The 27,600-nt window shown below is 41.6% G+C and overlaps 1 protein-coding gene across 5 annotated transcripts in view; it reads right to left on the bottom strand.

Moving 5' to 3' along the window:
* The window catches only part of TCN2 (transcobalamin 2), a 2,080,282-nt gene that overhangs the window by 847,861 nt on the left and 1,204,821 nt on the right, over nt 1-27,600 (bottom strand). For all 5 annotated transcript variants that reach the window (XM_044068453.1, XM_044068452.1, XM_044068454.1 and 2 more), the window contains one exon: nt 2,165-2,351. In XM_044068453.1, the coding sequence (XP_043924388.1) occupies nt 2,165-2,351 (187 nt within the window). The remainder of the gene's footprint in view (nt 1-2,164; nt 2,352-27,600) is intronic.

Raw genomic sequence — 27,600 nt, 5'->3', positions numbered from 1 at the left:
TGACATAGTTGCAGCTGCTCGGGATTCTGCATCAGCAGAAGCATCTGAACATTTTAAAGAATGATTATGACTTAGATTCCTGAGCCATTAATTGAATCCAGGTCATCTGGTCCATAGTTAGGTTTTTATCCCTCTATACCATGCGGCTAACAACTAACACTTTTTGGTGTGTGTGACGATTGGGGAGAGATGGGCGAGGGCTGCCAGCCTAGTCAAATAGAATTAGATACATAATTCTATCAACTGTATAAATAAATGTAAAATACAGGCATGTTTTTTTGATAATAAATGTAAAATACAGACATGTTTCTTGAGTGTAAAGAATAGTGTGAAATGTGGAACTGCAAAATATGTGACAACATTGCACTCTACTGGCCCAGTGAAGCATGTTATGACCCTTTCATGTTAGAATTCGGCTCCACTGCGGCTGGATGAAGGTTTCATGCCCATTGTTTTAAGGCTAAAGTTTATGACCAGAATTTAGATGTGGAAGGAGCTTTATTGCTCTAGTTTCTGTTAGAATATACATGTGAAATGTCATCTATTGTAGTAAGTTTCAGTGCAGGTGTTAGATTGCTAAATAATGCAGTTTGTTTGCCTGGGAAAACCTAAGTGTCAAAATGATGTAATTTGGGGAGGGACCCAGCAAACATGTTTGTTAGTAATGTTTAAATACTATTTCTCAGAAGAGACTGGAAGTATTTTGACTTTGGACATCTAACTTATCAGCACTCTGCCTTGTGCTCACATGTAAGTTTTAGCACTGTGATTTCTTGTAGGAATAGTTAAAGCTAGTAAAGATTAATTAGGTATTTTTCTTTGAAATCAGACCTGTCCTACTGTAATATTTTAAGTTTATGTGTGATCTCTGAACTCTTAGATATAGCTGTGGTGTAGTAGTTTTGTCTTTTGTTTTAATTATTTATTATTAAATATTTTTAAAACCTTCTACCTGTGGCTGATTTGTGTAGAGATAAGCTCTAGAGTGCATTGCATATTTATAGAGGTTATTGTAATAGGCCACTCTAAAGTAAGCCTTGACTGTTAGTCATACTACCATTGGATATTAATATTGCACAGTAATAATTGGACACCCTTTTAAGGGCCTTTTAGTAGCTGATATTATTAACTGGGTGGTGGCAGTAATTACTACTGGGTAAAGGGGCACAGTTGGAGAATCTGTGTCAGCCTTTCCTAGGAGTGTCTGTGAAGTTGTACAAATACTTACTTCAAAGTGTGTATGCGTTGTGTCAGCTACCTGGCAGGGACACGAAGCACTGGTTGGACAGAGAGGGCACTGGAGATTTTAGCTTGCCTAGTTAGGCTGAGACCTGGACCCTATAGCTGTGCCAGTGGGGAGTCTTATTGGGGACCTGGTGAGCAAGGGAGCAACCAGCCCCAGACTGACTGTGATCTCTGTGTGCACTTAAGGGAAATTGTACCTTACTGTGTGTATTAGTTACCCTTTTCTCTTCTATGATACAACCTCCCTGGTGTTAGTGGTGAGGATTGAGGCTCCTTGATTCCTGGGCCAGGGCACGGTCGTCACAGTGTGAAACAGATAAACATACTACATGACCTAAAATCATGTCACTCCTCTAAACTAAACAAGCAAGCTGTGTGGGAATCTTTGTAAGGAATCTCCATGCCACACAGACACTTTCTTTTCTTCTTAGAAATAATAAATACAAGAACTTTTTCACAAAAAATGGAAGGAAAGTCTTCAATGGAGTACTTATCTTCTCAAAAGAGTGAATAAGCCAGCTGCTGAACCACTGCAGACACAGAAAAGACGAGTATAACTGATACATTTAAGGATATCAAAGTTCTAAGTTTTGGCTTCTGTAAATCTGAGTTTATACCAGCATGACCTCGAGCTTCTGCAAACATATGGTGCACCTAAATATTTCATATACTGGCCTTACATCTGATCCTTAGCAGGATATTACTTTGTAGTTACATGCCACTATAACAGTGATCTAAAGATGCACATCAGTATAATTAAAACAACTTTGATTACAGATAAAGCTGTTACTTTAGTTGTCTACTGCTCATACAACTGCCTGAAGAATTTAATATACATTATAAATAAACTTATACATTAAACATACTCAGTCTGACCAACAATGTGCAGAAAACATTTATTTATTTATATGGTACATACCTTGCAAGGAAGTCTGACTCTCGTTCTTTTCGTAGTCGCTGGAGGTAACTGTTTTCCATCTCGTGGTTGTGATATTTAGCAAGGCGCAGACCAATGTGAATACTGGGGTTAGGCACAGAATCATCCTGTGTTGCTTTCAGAAGCTTTCTTGTCAAAGTTTGGATAAGATGTTGTTTTTCTTTAAAGTCTGAAAAACATTTTTATGCTCAGATTTGAATTACTTGGGGCAGAACATATGAAATAAAGCTTTACTTTTCTGAAACTTCTACCTGAAATAAAGCTTCACTTTTCTGAAACTTCCACCATAGCAAACCCACTTTCTAATGCAGCGGCTTCAAGAGCTCATGACCAAACTTAGGGAGCTACTAAAAAAAATTAGCTTTGGGAAGGAATGTGAAACAAACATTATTGATCAGTATCATGTGTCTTCAACAGAATGATTTTATAAACCTGATGTACCTTACTGCACTAACACATTACAAACAAGTTGTAACCTGGCATATTGTATTTTCATTGTTCACTTTTCAATAGCAGGGGATGTTTCCAAAAATAACATTCTTAAAATCAAGATAAGTAGGATCTCAGAAATACTAATGCACTTTAACATAAATGTTTGATAACTCTAAACGAATGCAGCGTGTCATTTACTTCTTTACTTTTATTACTTTTTTGTGGTTGGAATAAGGAGGAACCAAGAAAAGTGCAGTTTTGTACCTACCATAAATGTAGATGTTCGAGTATTCACCCTGCTGCATTCATCACACTTGGGTTATCCTGCTGTCAGGCGGTCCCGCAGTCGGCCCGAATTCCAAAGTCTTGGTCCGGCGTCGGCTGCTGTCGCTTCTTCCCTGACGTCAGTGGACTGCAGCAGGGTGAACACTCGAACATCTACATTTATGGTAGGTACAAAACTGTACTATGTTCATCGTGTTACCCTGCTGCAGTCATCACACTTGGGTTGAATCCCAAAGCTAAGGAGGGGAGGTGGAGTCAAACACGGTTAGAAGAAGCTAGTAGGCCCTGAAAAACTGTAGTGGCAAAACCAGCTCTAGTCTTAGAGTAAAGAGGTAAGTGATAGTGTTTGGTGAAGGTGTGCACAGAACTCCAAGTAGCAGCTTCTAGAATATCCTTGGTTGGCACTCCCCTGAGAAAGGCTGATGATGCAGCTGTAGCCCTGGTGGAGTGGGGCATAATGTTAGCAGGTACTGGTTTCCCATGATGTGTGTAGCAGAAATGTATGCAATGTCCTATCCATTTAGAAATGGTCTGTTTTGAGATAGACTTTCCTTGTGATCTGTAGCATAGGCTACAAAGAGCTGGTCAGTTTTTCTGAAAGCCTTAGTTTTATCCAGGTAGTAACGTAATTGCCTGTGAATGTCCAAAGAGTGCAGGAGTCTTTCTCCTTTGTTCTGGGGATTTGGGAAGAAGGTGGGCAAGTGAATGGTTTGGTTTAGGACCACACTGGATACCACCTTTGGCATAAAGGAAGGATTAGTTCATAGAGAAACTCTGTCTTGATGAACAATGAGGAAAGGTTCCACTGCCATTAGTGCCTGTAGCTCTGAGACTCTTCTAGCTGAGGTTATTGCTAGTAGTAGGGCAGTTTTCCATGAAAGAAAATTTACATCAGTTGAAAAAGCTGGTTCAAAGGGCGGCAGTGTAAGCTTTTCCAGAACAAAGTTGAGATCCCAAGTAGGTGTTGGAGCTCTCCTTGGCGGTCTTAAGTTCTTAGCCCCTCTGAGGTACTGTCTTAGGAGTGGATGTGAAAATAAAGGAGGATCTGTGCTGTAATGAGCTGAAATTGCTGAGGCGTGGATCTTAATAGATGAAAAGGAAAGTCCTTTGTGTAACATCTCAGTTAAATATTGTAGAATCTGAGGAATGTTCGGCTCCAGGGGATTTAGGCCTTTAGCCTGGTTCCAGGAGCAAAATCTTTTCCATTTGTCTGAATAGGTTTTCCTGGCCTCCACAATGACATCCATAACAGCTTTGGATAAAGGTGCTGGCTGGTTGTTTAGGTAATTTGCCATGCAGCCAGGTGTAAAGTCTTGAGTTGGCTGTGTACAATCAGATTGTCTCGCTGGGTGAGCAGGTGAGGAATTTGTGGCAAAATCCATGGTGGGCCCTGGGCCATGTTCCTTAAAGTTGGGTACCAATGTTTGCGTGGCCAGTCTGGTGCAACGAGAATCATTTGTGGCCTCTCTAATCTGACTTTCAGCAGTACCTTTGCTAGAAGAGGCAGTGGAGGGAAGGCATACACTGTTAATGTTTTCCAACTGAATGAGAGAGCGTCCACTTTCCAAGCTAGTGGATGGAAGGTCCTTGTGCAAAAGTTTTGAAGTTGGTGGTTGTGGGGGCTTGCAAACAGATCTATGTCTGGGTGTCCCCATTTTTGAGCTATCATTGCAAATACTTGTGGATCTAGTTTCCATTTGTGTGGATCCATGATGTTTCTGCTTAGGTCATCTGCCAATGTGTTTTTCTTTCCTGGCAGGAATTGTGCTTGTAATTGAACCTGGTAAGACAGTGCAGTGTGCCACAAGGTCATTGCTTGCCTGCATAGACGGTAGGAATGTGTGCCCCCTTGCTTGTTTATGTACTGTGGTGTTGTCTGTCCTTATTAGTAGTTGTCCTGGATGTAGAAGGTCCTTGAAAGCTGTTAGGGCATTCTGCACTGCTAGCATTTCTTTTTGATTGATATGCAGGTGTCTCTGATCTGTAGTCCATTTGCCCTGAACGCACTGTCCTGCCATGTGTGCTCCCCAGGCATAGTCCGATGCATCTGTTGTCATAGTTTGCCTGGCTGTGGGTAAGGTGAAAGGCTGACCCTTGTTGAGGTGACATGCCTATGCCCACCATAGAAACTCCTGTTGAAGGCAGGGAATGAGTGGAATCATTGTTTCCAAGCTGTGGCTGTGCTGAGTCCATACACTTTTCAGGTACCATTGTAATTTCCTCATATGCAGTTTTGCAAATGGTATTAGTAGTATGCAAGATGCCATGAATCCCAAGCCTGCAGAATTTTTCTTGCAGGGAGATGGGTCTTTGTTGCCATTATTTTGAAATATTGAAACAGCTATAGTTGTTTGTCTGGCATGAGATAAGCCATCTGGGCCGTTGTATTCAAGCTGGCACTCAGGAATGTTATGTTTTGTGAGGGCACTAGTTTTGATTTCTTTTTGTTTACTGTGTACCCTAGGCAATTTAGAAGGTGCTTGACAAATGCCAGATGCTGTAAAAGAATGTCCTTGTTTTCTGCTTGAATAAGACAGTCGTCCAGGTATGGGTATATTTCAATTCCTCTTTGTCTGCAGTATGCAATTACTGGTGCCAGGCATTTTGTGAAGACCCTGGGTGCAGTAGATAAGCCAAAGGGCAGTGCAGAGAATTGATAATGTGTTGAAACTGCAATGAAGCGGAGGTATCTTCTGCAATTTTGTCTGACAGGGACATGCAGGTATGCCTCCTTGAGGTCCAAAGTGACTAGCCAAGCATTCTTGCCCAGCATGGGAAGAAGCTGCTGTAGTGTTAGCATCTTGAATTTTGGTACTTGCAGACAGGTGTTCAGAACTGAAAGATCCAGAATGGGTCTCCATGCTTTGTCCTTTCTTGGAACTAGGAAGAGTCTTGAGTAAAATCCTTGTCCCTGCTCCTGTGTAGGTACCTGTTGAATGGCTCTCATGTTCATGAGAGGTGTAATTTGTTTTTGTGCCTCTGCCCATTGATTTGCTGGCAGGTTTGGCATTCCTTTGATCCTTGGTAAGGTATGAAAGTGGAATCTGTATCCTTGAGAGACAATGTTTAGAACCCATTTGTCTTTTGTGATGATGTGCCAGTTGTCTGCAAAAAATGCTAGTTTTCCTCCCAAGGGTGTTGCCAGGAGAGATTTGCTTGGTAGTTTGAGGATAGAGTCATTGTGGCTGCCTTCTGCTAGCTTGGTGCCTGTCTTCTCCTCCTTTCTGGGTAGCAGAACCCCATTGGCGAGGTTTGTAAGGGCCCTGTGACTGACCTCTGCCCCTTGGGTGTCTGTATTTGCCCCTCTGTGATCTGTCTGAAGCTGGAAAGGACCAATTTTTTGTTGGCCAATTTCTGCTGAAGCGAGGGGGCTGTACCTGCAAGAAATCCTTGACCGTTTGCATAGATTTAGCCTTATCCTCCATTTTCTTTAAAACCTCTTCTGCTTTGACACCAAATAATACATCCTGTTGTAAAGGTGCATCTAATAATTTTGCTTTAACATGGTCAGGGAGGGTTTGCTCTTTTAACCAAGCATGTCTACGAATGACTGAGCCAGTAACAGCTGCTATACAGGAAGCTTCCAGTGAATCAAATCCGCATTGTAAAGTATGCTTGCCCACCTGTTCAGCTGCATGCAACAGATCCTGCATTTCCTTGAATTCAGGCTGTTCTGAGTGTGTGCTCATTTTTTGTTTAACTGAGACATCAGAAATTGTTGATATTTCAACATGTGAAACTGACAATTTAATGCTCTCATAGCCAGAGTTGCAGAGGTGTATATTTTCTTTCCCCATCTATGTAGGGCTCTGGAATCTCTTTCAGAGGGCACAGGATTTTTAGCCATAGAAGCCTTTGCTCCCTTAGGACCCTGGGAAATGGTTTCTGGGTCAGCTACAGGGCTCTTATAGAGGAATTTGTGTGAGTCAGGTACTCTGTAGTATCTGTCTGGTTTGGCTGGAGCAGGAGGTAGAGAGTCTGGATTTAAACTAGACTCCAAGAAGACATCATCCACAATATCTAAAACAGGAGGGATAGCAAGAGGTCTGTGCTGGGGTAATAAAAGGAACTCTCGGAGCCTTTTCTTAGAATCTGAGTAATCCTGGCCTTCCCAGTGGAAATGTTCCCTCATGGTATGTAATGTTTCCCCAAAGGAGTAGTCTTCAGGGGGAGATGCTGAGGGAATAGAGTCTTCAGCATCAGAATCCTCATAAGGTGGAAAAGTGTAATCCTGTTCCTCAGAAGAATCTGAGGAGAGAGAAACCTGGTCAGAGGATGCATAATCCTCCTCTTGTCTTGGTCTTTTATCAGGAGGGGAATGGGAACCCCTGATAAGGGTAATTAAATCTTCAGCCATCTTAAGCATCTGTTTCTTAGGCATGGGGCCTTGACCTGTGGACTGATGAACAGCTTTATTAGGTTTTAAAGGAGTTTTAAGCTTAGCATAAGATTTAATGGTGAGTGTAGTTGGTCTGAAGACACCTTCTGCAACCGAAGGTGTTTCCTCTGCACCGGTGTCTAAATCTGCTCCGCTGTCAGAACATGGCTGTGTCGGCCTAGTAGACTCCGCTTGGGAGTCGGCAGCTGTCTGGGGTTCCAGCTCTGCGGTCGTCAGGGGCTGTGTAGGCGCCTCACTGAAAACCGGAGAACCAGCGACAGGCCCAGCTAAGGCCTCGGGGTCTGGCTTATTCCTAGGTTGCCTGTCCTTATCCTTACGTTTTTTATGAATTGCGGTCGTCGGCTGCTCCGACGGCATGATATAATTGAATTTCCTACCAAAGTAATGCCATGCGAAGTCAAAACGGCATTTGATAGTGCATTTATTAAACCTAGTGCAAAACCGACAACCTGTGACGTTTTGGTCTGGGCCTAGGCAAGGAATACAATAGGAATGGAAGTCCTTATGAGGTATTTGCTTCCCACAAGAAATGCAATTGTTAACTTTTTCTGACATCGGACTGAGGCAAGAAAATGTTCCCCAACGGGGTACTTAGCTTTATTGAAGACTTTGGACTGAAATTCAAATCAAAAATCTCGGGTGTTGGCCGACCGGTACTTACAAACTGCTTCTGCTTCAGGCACCGTGCGGCAAGAAAGACTGAAGAAAATGGTGTTGGATGCCTCTTATATACCCCTGATGCACTGACGTCAGGGAAGAAGCGACAGCAACCGATGCTGGACCAAGACTTTGGAATTCGGGCCGACTGCGGGACCGCCTGACGGCAGGATAACCCAAGTGTGATGACTGCAGCAGGGTAACACGATGAACATCAGGTAGTTGTTCCATGGTAAAGCCAAAAAAAAGATGTCTGATTCCTAGAGAAGCTTGGCACCAGTTGTTGATAAAACAAGTCAGCAGTAAAAAGTCACTTTTTCCATGAAAAGGCACAGTGAAAACCACTTTACTTGCCTAAGATCCAAAATTTAATAGTATAACCATTACCACGGAAAATATAGTTTTAAATTACTTTTATTATTTTTCCCACAAAAGTAAAAAACAATGGTTCTGTTTAAAAGCTGCTAAAAGTCAAGTGACAAAATAATTAATTTCACATGAAAAAGTTCACTTTCTCTCACAAAATTAAAAAGTGGATGTTTTTCCCACAAAAATAGAACTTATTTGTCCAGGTATGGAAAGTGTTAGCTGACTGTTGATCCTCTTTCTTGGCAGGAAAGCTCTGAAAGGGTCTGCAGCCAAATCACTCTATTTTTTCATCTCAGCTCAAGCTAAGTAATAGTTTGGGCATGTGTGAGGTGCCCTTGAAGCTTTGGATTTGGATAGCTGTTATATCCTTGGCAGGATATGGACCACATAGCTAAAGCTACTGCAGCAGTAATCAAATGACAAACAACCAAACGAGACTGAGGAGAGACTTCCAAGGATGTGTTGGTGTAGGTAGGAGCCAGTCGCTCAGCTGAAAAAAACACCTTCACCTCTTTCAACCTCTGGATGGCTACAACCATGCATATACATATATATATATATATATATATATATATATATATATATATATATATATATATATATATAGTGAAAACCAGATAACAGTGTGTGGAACTAGCAATTATTGGCACCTGTGTCATGATTCTCTAAAAGACTTCTTTGAGAATAAATTTGTTTAGGTCACTCAACTTTAATATAGGCCTGAGGTCCTTTGTCCTTCTGAGTACTAGAAAGGTCCTGGTATGGTATTATAATCTTTTCTGATCTGGTGGGACATCTTGGATGTCTCTATTCATTGTGAGGCTTAAGAACTCTTTTCCATTCATACTCTCCTGAAGAGGTGGGATTCTGGCAAGGGAACGGGAGGGGCTGTGGAAGGAACTCCTACAGTCTCTGGATATTACTCTGATATTGCTGTCCTTACTCACTTATCCCACATGTTGGCCAGCCAGGTCTCCTGACAGCATCCATAGATTCACCAGTTTACAGGACAGGGTTATTTCATGAACCACGATAACCTTGCCAAGACCTGCCCATATACAGTACCTCCTGTCTCCAGGAAGGCAAAATAAGTCATTCCCAAGATTAATTTGCAGGTGCATGTCCAATTGTCAAGATTTGCCTCAAAGGAAGCAAGTGTATCACTCTGTTTTACATGTAATAGAAAATAATGCTACAGATGGGGAAATCAGTGTTTAATAAATGTGACCTTCTGGCATCTCATATGTAATTGTTGATGGAGATTAATGTCTTTAGTTTGTGCATTTCAGGAGCCATCTGCTTTTGTTTGGTGCAGGAAATGAAAGAGGGTTGAGTTCTTAACAACAAGAAATGTTAGACAAAAATCACCTCATGGACGCCTAGAAGAGAAGCAGTGTAATAACAGAGCTTCAAGCCTGTCTTGACAGATGACAGTGTTTAGTCCTGTGATCTTTTTAGTTAGCAGCCTCTGGGATCTTTCTAGTTGTGTGATGTGTTAGGATAGATACATACTAAAAGGATCGGTATATTCTATAACTGGTCTGATCATTCAGAGTGGGACTTCTTTACAGCTCTGCAGGGATTGTTACTAACCTCCAGTAGGAGAGTGATACTTGTGCTGTTGCCAACTATTCCAGCCTCAGGTCTGATAACCATTCTAAAAGTTACCATGGTTCCTTTCAGACTTCTGGCTTTTTATTTTTGTTGCTGTTTGCCATGCTGAAAACAGAGCTGACATGGGTTGTGCTGTATTTCAGAAAAGATGCACTGCTATGTCTGACATTTTACAAAAACAAAACCAAACAAAAGGTATGACTGCATTATGGCACAGTGTAAAATAAAAAAATCAAATGGATCGACAAAAATGCCATATAGGTCCAGACAAATTAAAAAAAAATATTCTCAGAGTAGACACTTTTGTCGTAAAATGACTTAATCGGACTCTAAATAAAAATAACCAAACAGCACTCTCCCTCTGTCTAAATATTTATGTGAGTGTGTGTGTGTGTGTGTGTGTGTGTGTGTGTGTGTGTGTGTGTGTGTGTGTGTGTGTGTGTGTGTGTGTATATATATATATATATATATATATATATATATATACATACATATATACACACACACACAAACACAAAACCATATCATCATCATTCATCGGCAAATGAAATTAAAAAATTAATATTCTTTAAAACATATAAAACATCAAATGTGTTCTGCTCTATGTAATATATGTCTTTTTAAACACATTTGAAATTAATAAAGTCATTAAGTCCCTTTTCTGCAGCAGTATTCAGTTTAATTTGTCTCTCATATTCACATCTCCCCTCCCAATAACTGGTTCTATATAATCAATAACATAAAAAACAATCTTTTGAAATCAAAACTTTAGTGTATTTCTAAAGAGAGAGAGGGTTCCATTTGTTTTTTTTTTTCTTTTTAATAGCATAGTTATGCTCATATATTATACAGCTGATTTTTCCTGGCTGTCCTGGCAATAAAAAATTCTTGATAAATTGTGCATCCAGCAGCATAAATACAGAGGGCTACGATCAAGTCGCTGATCATAACTTGCTAGTATGTGTTTGAGATATGGATGCCAAGAAATTCTGAAGCTTGAGAGTGAATCTTGGCATCTGTGGCATATAATTTCAAGTTACGATTAGCAATCTGATCATAATTCTTTGTAGTGCATGGAGATTTGTCTGCTCCATGTACTACTCACCAAAGAAAAATTAGGGAAAAAAAAAAGGGGGAAACATTGTGCCGGCTGTGAAAGCCAGTAATGTGGTTGGAAACCACTTTATGTCTTTTAAGTATTCCCTATGTAAGGGAAGCAGATAATTCCCAAATACTTTTTAGTGATTTTACTGTAAACAGCAGACAGAAACTGAGTTGAAAGTAACCCATTTCATGTTCTGCTGCTGCTATTTACACTCAAACATAAGTTAAAAAAACACCTTGGTTCAGAGCTATTATACTGCTAGATGCAATGATAAGGGCATAGTGGGTATTATGTTATGTCCCTACCATAACGTTCCCTGTTTGTTGTCCTTCATCTTGACTTCCTTCTTGCTAGATGGGTTCGGAGCCGATACTCAACTCCAACTTGGCCATTTTACTATAGCTTGAGAGCTTATACTGGCTCGAGGCTAACCCCTATCCCAACATGCCTAGTGGTAGCTACCCAGATCTCATTTGTGATAGCCCAGACTAGACCATAAAAGCAAAATGCAAATTTCTACTAAGCTCTTACACAAAAGGTAAACTTGTGTATACAGGGACAATCCACATGTAAAGTTAAGGAAGAAAAGGGAACAACAAAGCCTGGCCAACTAACCTGGTATGTCAACAGGAAACTCAGCTAGTGTAGCCAATGAAGGAATTCCTCTCAATCCTCTAGGAAGGGGGAAGGGGGGAGCACAAGAAGGAAGGCAAGATGAAGGACAACAAACATGGAACATTATGGTAGGTACATAACTTCTTTACGTTATATTGTCCACATCTCGCCTTCGTTCTTGCTGGTTGGGACCACGTCCCCAGCACCTGGTTCTTGGGTGGCACACTGGAACAAACTCTTCAGGACCGTGGAATCAAAGGATGCTCTGTTCCGGGAGACCACATCCACTTTGTAATGAGTGATAAAGGTATGACGATTTGCCCATGTTGCTTCTGCACAGATTGAATCTAAAGGCAATTTGGCTTGGAAAGCAACAGAGGTAGCTAAGGCCCTGGGTTGAGTGTCCTCTGGCTTTCCCTGGAAGCTTTTTGTTACACAAATTATAAGCATAGCTGATTGTGTCTGACAGCCACTTTGATAAGGTCACTTTTGAAACTGCAGAACCTTGTTTATTGTCAGTAAAGGATACAAACAATTGATCTGATTTTCTAAAGTCCTTGGTCCTGTGTAAATAAAAGCATAATTGTCTATGAACATCCAATTGGTGGAGTCTATACTCTGCCTTGCTGCCATAATTGGGGAAGAATACAGGAAGCTCAATGGACTGATTTAAATTATACTCTGAACACACCTTTGGCAACAAGGAGGGACTGGTTCTGAGAGAGACTCTATCTTTGTGAAAGATGAGATACAGTGGTCGAATAGATAAAGCGTGTAATTCAGAAACCCATCTAGCTGAGGTTATGACAATCAAGAAAAGGGTTTTCCAAGAAAGAAATTTCAGGGGACAAGATGCTGCTGGTTCAAAGGGTGGAAGAACCAGAGAGACAAAAACAAAGTTTAGGCCATGGGGGGGGGGGGTCTCTTACCGAGGGCCGTAAAAGGGTTGTACCTTGTAAGAATGCTTTGCACAGCTTATGGGACATGATGTTAGAGCCCAACTCCCCAACATGAAAATTGGAGATGGCAGCCAGTTGGACCCTAATGGTAGCTGCAGCTGCCCCTCGTTTGAATGTTTCAGCAAGGAAATCAAGAAACTTGGGAACCGGAGCAGTGAAGGGATCAATATCATTATTCTTTGCTCAATAAGAGAACCTCTTCCATTTGCTAGTGTAAATCTTTCTGGTAGCGGGCTTGTGAGAGGACACCAGGATGTGCTGTACTGGTGGGGAAATGTTGGGGAGCCTGGCTAAGACTGGAAGTGAAGAAACCAAATAGTCAGCTTGAGAGTTTGGAGAGAGGGATGGAGCATGCCCGAATGACACATCGGGAGGTCCAGAACTGGGTCCAGTATCCAAGGCTTCACTTGTAGATGATGGCGGAGAAACGGGAACCATATCTGACGAGGCCAGTAAGGAGCAATGAGGATGCATTTGCAACCCAGTGACTTTGCTTTCTGAATTACCTTTGGGATCAGATGAAAAGGCGGAAAAGCATAAAGTAGTCCCGAAGGCCAAGCGTGAACAAGTGCAACCCTGGGTGACTGTCCTCAGTGGGGGGACTAAGGTGAAGTAGCTGCTGCATTTCTTGTTGAGGGGAGTGGCAAAAAGATTGCAGCATAGCTGGCCCCATTTGTGAAAAATCAAGTCTGCAACTTCTTGTTTCAGGAACCACTCGTGAGGCATGAGGATAGCCCTGCTGAGCCTGTCCGCTATCATGTTGGATTTCCCGGGAATGTGCATCGCAATCAGAAAATGTTGGGAAGAACTCGCCTATTGCCATACTCGAAGGGCCTCCCGACGCAAGGGGTAAGAGCTGGTCCCGCCCTGTTTGTTGATGTACCATACCACTGACACATTGTCCGTCTGAACTGCAATAGTTCCAGTAGGTAGAGAGTCTTGAAGTGCTTGTAGTGCCAGAAGTACCACTCTCATCTCTAGAACATTGATGTGCAAGTGGTATTCATGTGGTTGCCAATTCTTGGACAGTCTGTCCCAGATAATACCCCCCCCACCCTATCTGGGAGGCATCCGTGGTCACTGTGGCTACTGGATGGGGCTCTAGAAAGGGTCTGCTCAGAGTCACCTGGGGGGAGACAAGCCACCATACTAAGTCCTTTTTGCAGGATTCAGTGATCAAGATCATGTGTGACATTGGTAAATCCTGGGAATGACCCCTGAGCGAAAAGAAGCCACTGCAGAATTCTCATGTGGAAGCCAGCCATAGGGACTAGAGTAATTGCTGCAGCCAATGAGCCTAAGACCTTCAATACCTCTCTTGCCTGAACTCTCGTCTTTTTCATGAGGAATGAAACTTGCTGACGAATGGTTGATACCCAGTCTTGGGGCAGCTTTGCTATCATGGCTCCTTTATCTAGGTCTGCCCCTATGAACGTAATAGACTGACAAGGCAACAAGGCAGACTTTTCTTTGTTTATGGTGATGCCTAGTTTGAACAGGTTTGAATTGTGTAGTCCCGTGCTTTGATCAGTTGATGCTTGGTGATAGCAGTGAGGAGCCAGTTGTCTAGATATGGAAACACCTGGAATCCTAGGTGTGCCGCGACCACTGCCATACACTTGGTGAACACCCTGGGGGCTGTGGTGAGACCAAAGGGCAGAGCTCTGAACTGGTAATGACTGGCTCCCAGCCGGAAGCATAGGAATCTCCTGAATAGCCTGTCCATTTTTATGTGGTACGCATCCTGGAGATCAATGGAGGACATCCAATTGTCCTGACCCAAAAAGGGAAGAATGGACTGCAGTGTTACCATCTGGAACTTCGCTTTTACTACTGATTTGTTTAGCTTGCTGAGACCCAAGATGGGTCTCCAGTCCCCTGTCTTTTTTGGAACTAAAAAGAACCTTGAGTAAGTTCCGGATTCAATTTAGTCTGCAGGGACTTCATGGATGGCTCTTTTTTCTAGCAATCTTTGTACTTCTAGGATTGCTTGATCCCAAAGACTGGGTGGAACATCTGGGACTGAATGTTTTGTTCTTAAGGGGGTAACTGGGAAAAGGGAATTTTGTAACCCCTGGATATTACTGACAGTACCCATGCATCTTTTGTAACTGTTTGCCAAGCTGTTGGGTACAATGATAGTCTGCCCCTGACTGACTCCAGAGGAGAACAGAAGGGCCTCCCTTCAGGAGTGCTGGAAGGGCCTAGCAGAGAACGTTTCTCTTTCACCCTGCTGCGAGGCTGGCATCTTCCTTTATTGTTTCCCCCTCTGCCCCTGGAGGGAAATTATCCACATGTGTCAGGCAAAGCTCCCTGGGATTTTCAAAACCACATTTTCCCACTCTTCTGACCTTTAGGGTAGGGTCTACATGGAGTGGAAAAACAGACCCTATGGCAGAGAGAGTCTTGCCATCCTTTTCACACCTGGTGAGAGTCTCTTTTACCTGAGGCCCAAACAAGGACAAGCTATCAAAAAGGGTATTGGTAAAGGAGGACTTGATCCAGGAGTGTCTCTGCAAAGCAACTTCAGTACCTGCTGCCCTACTCGCTCCATCTGCCGCATAAGAAATGAGCCTCATGAAGGAGTTAACCACTGAAGTCAAGGTCGCAAGCTGGGAAGCCACCTTGTTCGCAACTCCCTCAGCTGTAGGATCCTGCAGGGTATCTCCCAACTCCTTTAGGAGATCCCTCTGAAATCGCATGAAGTGTGACAAATAATTCAGTGACATGAGAATAAAGATTGCTGAAGAGAACATATGTTTCCCATACCTGTCCATTGTACGGGACTCCTTGTTCGGCGGATGGACATATGAAGAAGTTTCCGCAAGTTCCTTCTTAGTGGCTACTGCCACCACCATAGCATCAACAGGAACCCCTTTGGAAAGGAAGGATTTGTTTTCCGGTGCAGTTATAAATTTATTTGGTCTCCACAGAACCGGTTCCATGGTCTCTGGAGTGCTCCATGCCTTCCGACTTACTACAGACAAAAGTGGGTCAAAAGATGGAGAGGGTCAGGAAACAAATTCATCTAGGTAGACAGGCTCATTCTCATAAGGGGCTAGGGACTTCCAGCCACCCCTCTGTCTAAGGATTTCTAAGATGTCCAAAAAGGAGACATCCTAGGAGGGGGACCGTGGGGACCCTTCCGATTCATTTAAGTCTGTGTCTAAAGTGATGGAATCAGGGGAGTCCAAATGCTTCCTCTTACAATTTTTCTTCTGAGGAACCTCATCCGAATGCTCGGGGGAGGTTTAGGAAGACGTGAGGTCACCCAATGGGGAGTCCTGGGGCATAGGTTCCCTACACTTGGAGAAAGGAGGAGGGTCAAAGGCAGGCACAGAGGGAGAAGGAGCCGATGGAGCCAAGTGTGGAGTGGTCTCAGGAGACAGCATGCTCCTCATCACCTCGAAGGCACCACGGTCCCAAGCAGAAGGAGCCTCCGGCTCCGAAGAGCTCGGAGATCTCTGGTGATCTAACAGCAACAGCTCCAAGGCTGATGTGGGAGCCGAGCTCACCTGCTCTGAAGCTCTGAGAGGAAGAGCATGGTCGGACAAGGGTCCAATGCCACTTCCCCCCTCAGAGCGGACGAGAGAGCTTTGGCACCCAGATCCCTCAATGGACAGAGACATCAAGGAGATCAGAGTGGGAGTCAGAATCGATAAAGGAGAAGTAACAGGAGCCGAAGGTTCCACCACCACAACATCCATGGATTCTGGCTCCGAACTCAAGAGAGTTGGAGGAGGAACCAATAGAGACGCTGGATGGGCTGAAGGAGCCAATTCCCTATTGGCTGGGCTCGATAGCAATTTGGCAAGTACCTGTGACTTGAGGAGCCTACTGACCACTCTTTCCACATCATGATCCAAAAGTCTGGAGGACCAAGAGGAGTGAGAATAGGACCGGTGACTGCCTGCCCCAGACTGCAACAAAGGAGACTGTGGAGCAGAGTGCACTAGCTCCAAAGAGTGAGACCTGGTTCTTTTATGGGCCCATACTGGCTCCGAAGATACTGATGGAGCCACTGGACACATAGCTTTGTCAGAGCCAACACTGGGAACTGAGAGAGCTGAAGATTTTACAGTAGATTTAGGCTGTTCCGAAATTGGAAGCGATGAGGATGGTTTAGGGGATTTTTCAGACTGTTTAGCTGGCTGAGGAACCGGAGACCAAAGATCCTGAGGGTTCCTCAGAAGGCCATGCAAAATCAGTTTGTTTTTTCTCTCCTGCAGGACTCTGGAACTGAAAGCGTGACAGATAGAGCATGAGTCCTGCAGGTGAACAGCCCCTAAACATTAAACACAACTCGTGTGCCTGTCCGTAAGGGACATTTTTTGACAACACGAGTCGCACTTCTAAAAGCCAGAGGGTTTTGACTCTTTAGACATGCTGGGTACCAGAAAACACAAACAGCAAAAAAACAAGGCTGAACGGTTAGCACAAACAGAACTACACTACCACAAAAAAGGATCCTCTTTTTTTTTTTGGAAATAGAAGGAAAAGGGGGAGAGCTTCTAAGTAAAATGGCAACTCCCCCAATAGGAGAGCCTCTAACTTAAATGGCTACTCCAACAGAAAGAGGGAACAAAGAGAAGAACCCTCTAAGTTAAAATTAAATGGACTCAAGGGGAAAGAAAGGCCTAAGAAAATGATGGCCAAGAAAAACCAAGAAAAAAAACAGCTGAGGAGGGTCAACAGGTTGTTTTGTTTAAACAAGGACTAAAACAGACACCAAAAAGGTAATTAACTGCTAATAACCCTAAAAAAAGGAAGATAGCAATATATAAAAAACTAAGTACTCAGCCTGAGCCAGTAGTCGCAATCTCGACGCTGCAAGTGGCAAATGAGATCTGGGTACCTACCGCTAGGCATACTGGGATAGGGGTTAGCCTCGAGCCAGTATAAGCTCTCGAGCTATAGTAAAATGGTCGAGTCGGAGCAGAGGATCGTCTCCAAACCAAACCAGCAAGAATGAAGGCGAGATGGGGACAACATAACATCAATTGTTAAGTACGCTTTTAAGCATGGTTAAGTTTGGGCCTCACACTATAGTAGCACTGAACCAGGATTTTATTTAAATAAAAGTTATGTACTCCCCATAATGCTAGACCCCTTCCTTCCAGTCCATCTGATATAACCTATGGGTCCTTGAACCCTGCTCGGATCCGATCTGGGTACTTTAAGGCTCCAGCCCTCCCAAAAATATTTTCCTACAATTCCCTGCTCCCCCCAGACTTATTCCAGTCAAGTCTGGTGCCTATTTGGTAAATATCTGTGCTGCCTTATGACTTAAGAGAAATCTTTGCTCAATAGTTAAAAAGGCAGGAGGAAGTGGGGGGGTTGTTGTATCAGATGGACTGGAATGTAAGAATTTATCATTACGGTGAGCATATAACTTTCATATCCTATTCATTCAGTCCAGCCGATCCAACCTATGGATCAGAATTTCAAGCTAAACAACTCATGACAGGAGAGCTTTCAGAATGGAACTCCCAAAGGAAGCCCTAGCTCTGGAGGAAAGGTCCAGTTTGTAATGCTTGATAAAAGTATGGGTCAAAAACCAAGTAGCTGCCTGACAAAGCTTGTCCAGGGACAGTGACTTGAAAAAGGCTGTTGATGTAGACACTAATCTAGAGGAATGAGCTTTTAGTTGGCAATGTTCTACTTTTGGAAGCATAAATAAAGGAGATGCAATACGACATCCACAACGACTCAGAAATCTTAGACACTTTTCGTCACAACTTGTTTTTTGTGAAAGAGACAAACAAATGTACACCTTTTCTGAAAGACATTGCCCTATACAGATACAAATGTAATTGTCTGTGGACATCCAGTTTGTGTAAAACAGACTCTCCTCTACTCTGTTAATTTGGAAAAAGCACTGGGAGATGAAAAGGCTGGGAACAGTTATTCTTCGAGGCCAATTGGAGGAAAGGATGGATTAGTTCTGATGGTAACTTTGTCTTTGTGAAACACTACGTAAGCAGAGACAGAGGACAAGGCACGGACTTCTGAGACAATCTTTACTGATGTGATTGTTGCCATTACTAGTAGAATTGCCTTCCCTGACAGGAATTTTAGGTCTACGGAATTTGCCAGTTCAAAGAGGGGTTTTGATAAGGCTTTCAGCACAAAATTTAGTCCCAGTGAGCCACTGGATCCTTACTAGGAAGTCTTAAATGGAAGAGTCCTTTTATACAGGCTTTACACAACTTATGAGAAGCCAGGGAATGGTCTTGAAAACCTATGTGAAAAGAAGAGATAGAGGCCAGCTGAACCTTGATGGTACATAAGCTAGAGCGCTCAGTGAATAAGGAAGACAAGAATTATAAAGCATCCATTACAGCAGCTGTAATAGGGTCTATGCCATTAGATTTAACCCAAAAAGAAAATCTCATGCATTTACTGTGGTACATCTTCCCAGCAGATGACTTTTGGGACGCTGAAACAATTTTCAAAGTTTTTAGGGAAAGGGAATTGTCCTATGCCATCAATCGAATTGGAGAAACCAAGCGGTTAAACCTCAAGATGTACAGATCGAGTCTATATTAGAATCTCGAAGGTTTAATGCTTCGAATCACTAAATATTGAACTTTAGTGATCGAAACATTAAACCATCAAAATATTAGTAGACCCTGTATAAAAACAAAAAAAAAAAAAAAGTAAAGGGTGTTTAGGCAGGGGGGCAAGCCCCCCCTGCACCCCCCACCCCACCTTCGCTACTTAAATATACCAATTCCGAGCTCGCACTTTAACAGAGTAAGGTGCAGAAAGGGAAGATTTCCCTTTCCTACACTGTAGCGCAATCTTGGAGTTGGTATATTCAAGTAGCGGGGGGTGTGGGGGAAGCAGGGAGGGTTTGCCCCTCTGCCTGCACTCGTTACTTTTTTTTTTTGGTCCTAAAAATATATTTATAGGTGTTCGATCATTTAATAGTTCGATGCATACAGTTCCATGTTTATGCATTCAAACTTTTAAACTTTCGCGATTATAATATAGACCCATGCAGATATAGATTAGGATCTCTATCCTGATGAGACATCAGATCTGGAACTGGATCTAGGAACCAAGGGGATTCCATCAAGTAGGAAGTTAGGAGAGAAAAACAAAACTGCCTGGGCCAATAAGGGGCAAAAAGGATAATTCTGGCCTTGCATTTCTTTTTGAATTAATTTGTTTATTAGAAGAAGCATAAAGAAATGCTTGACACCAATGACTGGACAGATCATCCTTGGGATTCACTTCTGCATAGGACAATTCCTGCATTTTGTGTACTGGGAGGCGGCAAATGATTACAGCAAGGTTTGCCCCAGCAGATGAAAATCTGTCTTGCCACCACTGGCTTTAGGAATCACTTGTAAGGAAAAAAATTCTGCTCAACCTGCTGCTGAACCTCCCAGGAATGTGTGTTATTGTTAGAAATCAGTTTGAGGTTATCACCCACTGCCACACTCTTACAGCTTGTCAGCATAACGGGTAAGATCTGGTTTCCCCTTGCTTGTTTATAAACCAGACTGCTATCATGTCATCTGTCTGAATTTTTATCACCCCCTAGAGGAAGCCAGTCCTGAAATTCCTGCAACACAATGGGACTGCCCACATCTCTGAGACATTGATAGAAATGGAATGTACCATCTTCTAGATATTATCCTTCCTACTCATCTGTCTCAGGTGATGGTGAAGCACAAGTGAGGGTAGAGGGATATGCTTCTCCCAACTGCCTCCAGAGTCTGGCAACCATTAAGGGATTCTGAGGTATCCTGTCAGAGAAAGGACTCCTGAAACCCTGATTCTGCAGACGCCTCGGCCTCTAGGCCTGCATCCACTGAAGTGGCTAGCTCTGCCACATCCATCTCTGTCTGAAGTTGAGTCATACTGGTGGTGTGACTCATGAAACCGGAAATATCAATCACCCTTTTGATTTCTGCTTCTATTGCAGACATCTTGCCATACTGCTTGGACTTCTGCATGCATTCTTTCACTGTTTTTCCAAAAAAAGGTGGTTCCATGGAAGGGTACATTAGTACTGGATGCCTTAAAATTATCTGCTAAGTCACACAGGTGCAGCCAAACTGCTTTGTGAAGAAGGTGCATGGACAGGTTAGTGATATTGGTCATGGTGGACAGAGTAGCCCACAGCAGTTTCTGTGCCTCCAGAGTGAAAAGGTTCTTCAGAGTGGACATAGCTTGCTGTCCCAGGTGCCTCTGAAACCTGGTCATAGTGGCAATGCACTTTACAGCCCTTACAGCAAAGGTACCAGATGCATACACCCACTTCCCAAGTCTATCCATCTCCAGAGATTCCTTATTAGACAGGTTTCAGTATTTTATCATGCTTCCTGGGATTCATAAACATCTGGTTCCTGCCATGCTTTATTAACTGCCAGCTCAGCCATTTTGTCAACTGCAGAGACTACCCAGAAGGCAGAAAGGGTAATCCCATAGGCTTCAAACAGAACTGCTTCATCCTGAGAGGGAAGATCAGTTGGCCAGGATCCCCTCTGTCTCATGAGTTCCAGTATCTCACCAAAGGACACATCCATGGGACGGGACTGAGGGGAACCCCCTGTATCATCTGAATCAGTATCTGAAGTGACTGACTCGTTGGGAGAGTCAATGTGCTTTCTTTTGCACACCCTCTTTCTACATGGCTCAGGGGATGATGCTCCCAAGTCCTCTGAGGCTGTCTGAGCTGTGACACAGAGATTTTGAGGCCAACGCAAAGAATCTTCCCAGATAACACTGGTTGTAAAGTCAAATCAAAGCAGTAAGGGTCATCAGGAGGAACCATGGTAAGTAGGTCTTGTGGTTTAATCCGAGGAGGTGAAATGATCTTCCACAGAACTTAGAAGGCCATACCCAAGTCTGTCAGATCCAAATAAAAAGTGCCTGTGGGATCCAACACCATCAAAGTACAAAATGCAAGAGCCTTGGGTGGATCTCTCCTGTCCAAGCACATGGGTGGCATCGATTGGCTAAAATCAGGTACTAAAGACCAGGAAATTCTCCCTTCAAGCTACAACATCATTAGAAATGACAGATTGCATAAAAATGTGCAAAAGCAACCTTTAAAGCAAGAAAGCTGCACCATCAAGAAAATATCAGTCTGGAACAGGAGTGTGATATAAAGAACTTGAGCAAGAGGGAGTGTATAAATATTTCAGAACTGATGAAGGATCAACAGTAAAACATGAACAAATGCAAATAAAACTTAGGAATATTTTAGGATACTAAAAGTAATACTGAAAACAGCTCTGACATCTAGGAACAAAGTCCAAGCTATAAACCAATTTGCTCTTCCTGTTTTAACTTACTGACGGGCCTCAAAAGGTACTGTATCAGCTGGATAGGAAAACAAGAAAAATGTTTTGTGCTTATCAAAAGATTTACTAAAATCAGTATATATCAAGATTATATATTCCCCATTCTGAAGAAGGTATGGGCATCCTCAAAAATGATTACATTTATAGATCTGCAATCATAGAACTGCACACATATCTGCTGACCTCACAAGACCCAAACATACTGAAAGTTTTAAAACATGATGAGAACAATTCTAAGATTACTTCCCTGCTCACTTTAGCAGAAGCATATCTGTGCCAAGCGGGAATGGAAATCAAATCTGAAGTAGATAAAAGTCAGGCAACAACTGAATGCGCCAAAAAAACAAAAGAATATAAGGTGAAGGGTTAGATGAGAGGGTAAGAAAGGTGGAAAAGGCATAAGTATAGTTGGAAGTACAGAAAACTCCTGGAAGAACTTCATGTCAGTCAGGATCTAACACAGGAATGGTAAAGGAGAGGTGAACTTAAACAAAAAGATAAAAGGTTAATATTGGCGGTCCAGGATAGTGGACTAAGTACACAACACATTGGTTTATAAAGTCCATTGAACATGTCAGAAAAACAGACAAATGCAGGTTTTGTAAAATTGGAAACAGTTGCACATCTTGTCGCTGGGTGTGATACACTAATGGCAGAAGGCCTGTATACTGAAAGACATAATAATGTGGCAAGACTGTTGTATTGGGGATTGTGTAATCATTATAATTCTGAAGTAGCTGAGAAGCACTGGAAACAAAAGCCACAAAGCATTATACAAAATGATAAAGTTTAAACCACATGGGATCACACATTACCAACAATTCAAAAAACAGATATGAGAAAACCAGACATAGTAGTCCATGCAAAGAAGGCAAAAGTAGCATTGATTACTGAAGTTGCTGCACCCAGTAATTACAGTATCTTATGTACAGTGAGACACAAAGTTATAAAGTATCAGGATTTGCAGGCAGATATGAGGGCAATGTGGAAGAAGGATACACAGACATTTTGAACAGTAGTAGGAGCAATGGGTCTCATAAAAAAGAATTTACAGTCATATTTAGATAGATTACTGACACATGTAATTCTGTATAAATTGCAGGAGTCAATTCTGGGCACATTGCTGTTGCTGCAAAGAGCACTTTTGGGTAACAAAGACTGAAACAATACTAATTTCATGAACTTTAACCATACTTTGATTTAGGAATGGGATCCATTTCTGTCATGGTATTAGAAACGGAAAATCTTGGAGAAATTAAACCCTAAGAATGCTGGTGGATAGCTACGATACACAAAAAAAACACCTTGAAATCACTTCCTACCCCCTCACCCACCCCAACTTTCCCAATGCTGAAATAATTCTCTCTTTCTCCTGCAATTAACAAACACAAGAGCATATGCATCATTGCCATCTATATCCCTCCCCTAAACAACATCCCATTACTAGAATAAGTCCTGTATTGGATCTCTCATGAAACCAACAGGAAACCATCATTATAGGTGATGTTAATATTGACTACCTACTTATCAGCTCTGAATCTGCTACACTTTTCATCAATCTCATCGGTTTTACTCAAATTATCACTACTGCTATGGATATAGACAAATACAGTAGCAATAAGGAGTCTACATTACTCTAGATCCTCACCACCCATAATAAAATTAACATTGCTGGCTGCCTCCCTGACACCATAAGTGACCATCTACTGACCTTTGCTGTGAGACAATCCAGTCATGCACATAAATACATAAACTATAATAATGTGCATACACTGTCCTTCAATAATGACACCTTCATTAGTTACCTTAACAAATACAACTGACATATTCTAAATATTTACTGCTAGATGACACTGTAATTCATTTTAACAACACATTACTTAAAATACTATACAAACAAGTTCCCATCAGATCAAAATGAATCAAATCTAGCCCCATCCTATGGCTCACAAAAGAAACCAGGCAACTCACACTAAACAGAGATAAAGCTTAGAAAACATGGTCTACTGACAAAATACCACAAAAAATTAAGTATTTTAGACAGATTAGAAACCTTTGTAAAAAAATCAGATCAGGGAAAACTAAATACTTTTCCCAGCTCCAAGACAACCACCGGCAGAACCCTCAGCTTTTCTGGAACACAATCAAAAGACTACTACATCCAGGCAAAAATATGATGCTTTCACCTACTAACTCTTGCAACTCAGTCCCTAAAGCTACCCAATAATTCCATATACACTCTTCCCTCTCCTTTCCCTACTTAAACTTCCCACCAGGTTCACTCTTGCAAACAGTACTAATCACAACTAAACCCATTTCTGTCTCCAACCATTTTCTACTACTTCTACCAAAAAATTCCTAAAACTTAAACATTCCACACCAGCTGCCAACAGCTTGCCATCAGAATATCTCAGAACTGCTGCTGATGTTATAGCATACCTATATCCATACTTCTGAACTGATTAATCTGAGAAAGATACATCCCTGGCATCTGGAAAAAATCTCACCTCTGCTAAAAGGGAGAACATCCAATGGCCTCTTCAAATACTGACCTACAGCCATTCTTCCACCTCTCTAAAATATTAGAAAAAGACATTCATTCATAACTCCTTTCTCCTCTTTATGATAATAATCTCCTCTCCAGCACTCAACATGGTTTCCTATGTCACCACAGCACCACTACTGCTCTGTTCAGTTTTACCAAAACCATAGACTCCAATAGAGCCACTGGCATCCTAGTATCCTGCTTCTTCTTATATATGTCAAAAGTATCTGACACAGTTTCACACCAGCACCTGATCCATGAACAATTCTCACTAGGACTCACCCATTCATCCCTTAGCTGGTTCCACAGCTATCTCACCAGACTCCAGGCTGTATAATGGAAAAGAGATCTCACCCCTTTCTGTCTCTGTTGGCATACCTCAGGGATCTATTCTAGGCTCTTTATTATTCAACATATTTACTAATAACCTTCACAAAGTTAGCAAAGAAGCCTCCATAGTACAATATGCAGATGATGTCATGCACATATGCTTTGTACCAAGTTTACCACTACTCCAAGATTACCAGGACTACCTATTCCTCAGTTGAGGCCTAGCTAGATGACTACTAACTACTTTTAAATGCTATACAAAAATGCCATTTTTACCTAAATCTTTGTCAGCACAGAAACGATCCTTCAACATCAAATCAGCAAATACCTCAAATGAAGCAGTTTCCAGCATAAAGTTTCTTGTTGCCATAATTGATAACTTAAACTGTGATCACCACATCACTCAAGCCATCAAGAAAACTCACAACAGTTGGGTTTCCTCTACAGAAACAAACCTTTTCTCAATGATTACTCTAAGAATTCTTTAGCAGCATCTTATCTTCTTCCTTCACTTCTCTACGCAGCACCCATCCTGAATAACCTTCATTCCGCCTTAAAAAATAAACTAGAGGTTTGTTACAACAATAAATTAGCTAAGTTAGCATCCAGCTTACCAAACCTTTCACACCAGTGCCTAGTACTGAAGCACATACAATGGCTCAATCTACCTACTTATCTTACCTACTCCCAGCTGCTTAGTGACCACAAACTAGCACATAAACCTGAGACCTAAACATCACTATAAAACATCCTCAAACACTACTTCCCTCTCAGGAATTTCGCCTTTCAGAAGAAATATCTCCTGACCAAGACCAAGTCTCATAACAGTGCAGGTGATTCATTTTACTCAGCCTATGTCCTAAGCACTGGAACTCCATCCCACCCACTCTAAATCAAGACATTACCACACATTTCAAACACAACCTAAAACAACTATTAACTTCCTCATGGCTATACTCATGCTCCCACCCTGATTAAACCCACTTTTCTTTCTGTTTCTCTTCTACTGACAATTTCTCTATCACCCTGTCTCTTTCTCCTTCATCCCCATTAATGCTCTTTCAGTTAACCTGTATCAATCTGTAGCAGTTTCCTACTAATACCACTTTCCTTACCCGCCCCATCATCTTACCTATCTACTCTTTCTCAACCTCTCCACTACCATAACTTTCCAACTTATGTTTTCCTTGATTATTTCTGCTTATACCCTTACTCTTACTCTATTTTCTGTTCCTGCTCTAGTGACATCCTACCTCAATAATGTCAATATGCATATACTATACTGAATCTATATACTGTATCCTTGCTCTTGTATCTCCAGCTATTAAATATTAATATGTTTTTCACTTATGTAAAATAATACAACTTCTAAAGTATATGACAAATGTCTTTACTGTTTGTCTCAACCTACCTGCAAAGTAATGCTTAAAATGTTTTCTTACTGTTATTCATTATAAATATGTATTTTATGTGGAGTTCTTCACCTTGTCTTCTGCTAAAAATGGCACTTGTGCCCAGTCAGATTTTCCTGGTAAACAAATAACAACAAATAAATACAAATAAAACTAAAATGGCTAACGGCTGTTAGAAGAGTACTTGCTGTTAAGATCTGCAAAACTTATTCCACAGGCAGAAAAATGAGATCTTCTTTAGTCAGGAGGGAGCATGGCATTGTGGGAAAATAATTTTGGAACAGCTCAAGACTGGAGCACTAAACTGGACAGACTGGATCTGAGCAGAGCTTAAGGATCCACAGGCTGGATCAAATGGACTGAAGTAATAGGATCTGATAATTTACCATAATAACAATGCTCCATACACTAACAACATTATTAGTAGAACATTTACAATTTTATGGTGTTGCATAACTACTCATTGCATCAGCACAATAAAAAGAGGGACGATTAGTAATATAACAACCTTGACTACTCACACTGCAGAAATATGTACCTCTTACTAAATTGCCTCAATTTCAACAATATTCTTTATAAGATTTGTTCTGCTATGAATAGAAACAGGACCTTCCCCAACCAATTCCTTAACAGAATTATCACCTGTTAAAATTCTCTAGTTATTACCAATTATACATTTTTATAACTGGAGTGTGTAAAGTGCACATCAAGACCATTCCTGTATCAAACTTGGGCCAACTTCATCTCTTATTTCTTGATTATCAGTTTTTTTTACTAATTAGGCCAAAGACATCATCCCCCCTTTGTAAAAAAATCTTTTGCAACCTTACTAATTAAATCTAGAAATACCACCTCTCCAAAAACCTAATTTTCCAATCATTTAATTTATTCTCAAAATCATTGACAAGGTAAGTTAAATGGGCCCTAATCATCCATCCCTTAATAATGTTTAATCTTTTGATATTATAGGTGCATATTATTGTACTTTAAGCAACAATCACTTGCCACCTCTTTTATAGCCAAATTGGTTATCAGTTTCTCATTTTGCATCCATTTTTCTAACTTAACATGCCTATAAACACTATACAAACTTTACTAAATGTGAAATATAGACATAAAAAATTAGAGGTACTGTTTAAGTATTTCTGAAAATCATTTTACAACACTGAATCCTCTGTCCATATAAAAATAATTTAATCAATAAAATGCATTTTTTATATATACAAAAATGCACTGTTGTATATGGATAAATCATCCCATTGAGCAAAAACAACACATTGGCGTAGCTGGGTGTCATAGCAGCACCCATCTCTGTACCACTCACCTGAGGGTAATTTTTTTCCCAAAAATAAAATAATTGCTTTTTAATAGCAGTT

The sequence above is a fragment of the Protopterus annectens genome, chromosome 4.part0, assembly GCF_019279795.1.
Source record: "Protopterus annectens isolate FY-2018-M chromosome 4.part0, PAN1.0, whole genome shotgun sequence".
NCBI lineage: Eukaryota > Metazoa > Chordata > Ceratodontiformes > Protopteridae > Protopterus > Protopterus annectens.
The sequence above is the reverse complement of the archived record's forward strand: the minus strand, read 5'-3'. Positions and strand labels throughout refer to the sequence as shown.